Raw genomic sequence first — 1,684 nt, 5'->3', positions numbered from 1 at the left:
GATCGATTTAGTAGAAGAAAGAAAGAAGAGGAATTAATTGTGTAAAGGAGTTTTCTGCTTGAGTCGTGTGACAACTATGAGAAATGGAGGTGGTATGTATACAATTAAAGCTGTGCAAAATTGTCAATGCATGAAGGATATGAATCATGTTTTTCTCAAATCTAGAAGAACATATGGCCACCCATCTCTTACTAAACAATCTCAATCAATTGGTCAGAAGAAAGTAATGATAAAGCCAGGGACAGTAGCCTGAATTTTTCTCAATGAAAAATACTAGGAATATCGCGGATGATTTATGATTAACTGGTTCAAAGGAAACAAGCTAACGTAGGACTAACACAGTCCATGAAACATGATGAGTTTGTCCTTACAGGCTATAGCTGGTTTCCAACAATGGCTAACTAGTGTTAAGTCAAAATTTGCTGTCAAGATATATATTTTTCAGAGCTAATCACAAAAAATGGGTTTGATTTCAAATGAGGAGAAAAAGTTTTTCTTCTTTCCCTGAGAAAAATTTACTGATGAAAATTTCACCGCCTGGGTTAAATCTTTCTGAACCTTTTTGACCATGCATCATTAGTAAAGATTGTCATTATTATAGTAACTATATCCAAAGTCTTAATATTTGACCATTCTCATGAAGTACAGATATATATGGCTAGAAAATTATCTGTTCAGACTGTGATATGAACTGTCAATCTAATTTTCTCAAGGTTTCTATTTCTTCATGCTATTGACATTCATGCATCATCAAGGTAAAACTTTGCCTTAAATCTTACCAATTATATGTAAAGGAATACTTGCATTGACAAAAGTTTCCCCTTGTCCGGCGGAGTTTGAAAGTTGCTAAACCCTATTCACATTTTGGTGTGTCCTTTAGAGATTAATTCCAGGATAATTTAAAACAAACTTTAGTCTTCTATTTGGAATTGGGACTCGAGAAACATGTATACCAAAATCTGGGCCAGTCTTGCAGCTAGATGAAGGATTAATTGGCCAAAAATTAGTTTTGGAGTTGCATCAGAATAAAACCTTGAGCTTCTTTAATTACATGTCGCCAACTCTTCTTTTTATTATAGCAAATGAAGAAATTAAGAGCCTGGAAGCAGGGCCCCTGGTTCACCTGTAACAAAAGCTTTTATCAGTTAACTGTTACAATCACAATTTACCATATAAATATAATCATAACTCACAAGTACCTGCAAAGTTCCTACTAGACCAAGCACTTGAATTCAAGGTATTTTTTGCTTAAAGTATTGGAGTTCTTTCCTTTTAATCTTCTTCTGATATTGACTGCTTTCTAGATCCATAAATTTGTTCTTTATAGCTTGTCTGCTGCGTATGGAAAAATATGTAAGGTGAGTACACAAATTAGAATCAATTGGAAGTTTCATTAGATTACAAATTTTCAATTGAAATTGATTATATTATCAAACTGAAACCATTCAATAGAATATGTGGAAATCACCTAGGATTTCACCCGGCCAATTCAGAAGAGCCATACTTCACTCTCAGTCTATAAATACTACAGTTTTCAGGTTCACATCTCCACACCTCAAAAATCTCTCTGCCAAGTAATCAATCAATTCTCTTTTTCACTCTTCCTTTGCTCATTTTCCAGATCGCTAGAAATCATGGGTGTTTTCACTTATGAATCTGAGGTTGTTACTACAATCCCACCAGC

At 34.2% G+C, this 1,684-nt stretch overlaps 1 protein-coding gene across 1 annotated transcript in view; it reads left to right on the top strand.

Annotated features, from left to right (window-relative positions):
• Window positions 1-1,326: 1,326 nt before the first annotated feature.
• The window catches only part of LOC110421550 (major allergen Pru av 1-like), a 2,169-nt gene continuing 1,811 nt past the window's right edge, over window positions 1,327-1,684 (top strand). The window contains exons 1-3 of the mRNA XM_021435154.1: window positions 1,327-1,358; window positions 1,453-1,538; window positions 1,622-1,684. The exon at window positions 1,622-1,684 is cut by the window's right edge and continues 134 nt beyond it. Of these exons, the coding sequence (XP_021290829.1) occupies window positions 1,456-1,538; window positions 1,622-1,684 (146 nt within the window). The 5' untranslated portion in view covers window positions 1,327-1,358; window positions 1,453-1,455. The remainder of the gene's footprint in view (window positions 1,359-1,452; window positions 1,539-1,621) is intronic.

The sequence above is a fragment of the Theobroma umbraticum genome, unplaced genomic scaffold, assembly GCF_002168275.2.
Source record: "Theobroma umbraticum cultivar Fairchild unplaced genomic scaffold, ASM216827v3 scaffold_130.0, whole genome shotgun sequence".
NCBI lineage: Eukaryota > Viridiplantae > Streptophyta > Magnoliopsida > Malvales > Malvaceae > Theobroma > Theobroma umbraticum.
The sequence above is the reverse complement of the archived record's forward strand: the minus strand, read 5'-3'. Positions and strand labels throughout refer to the sequence as shown.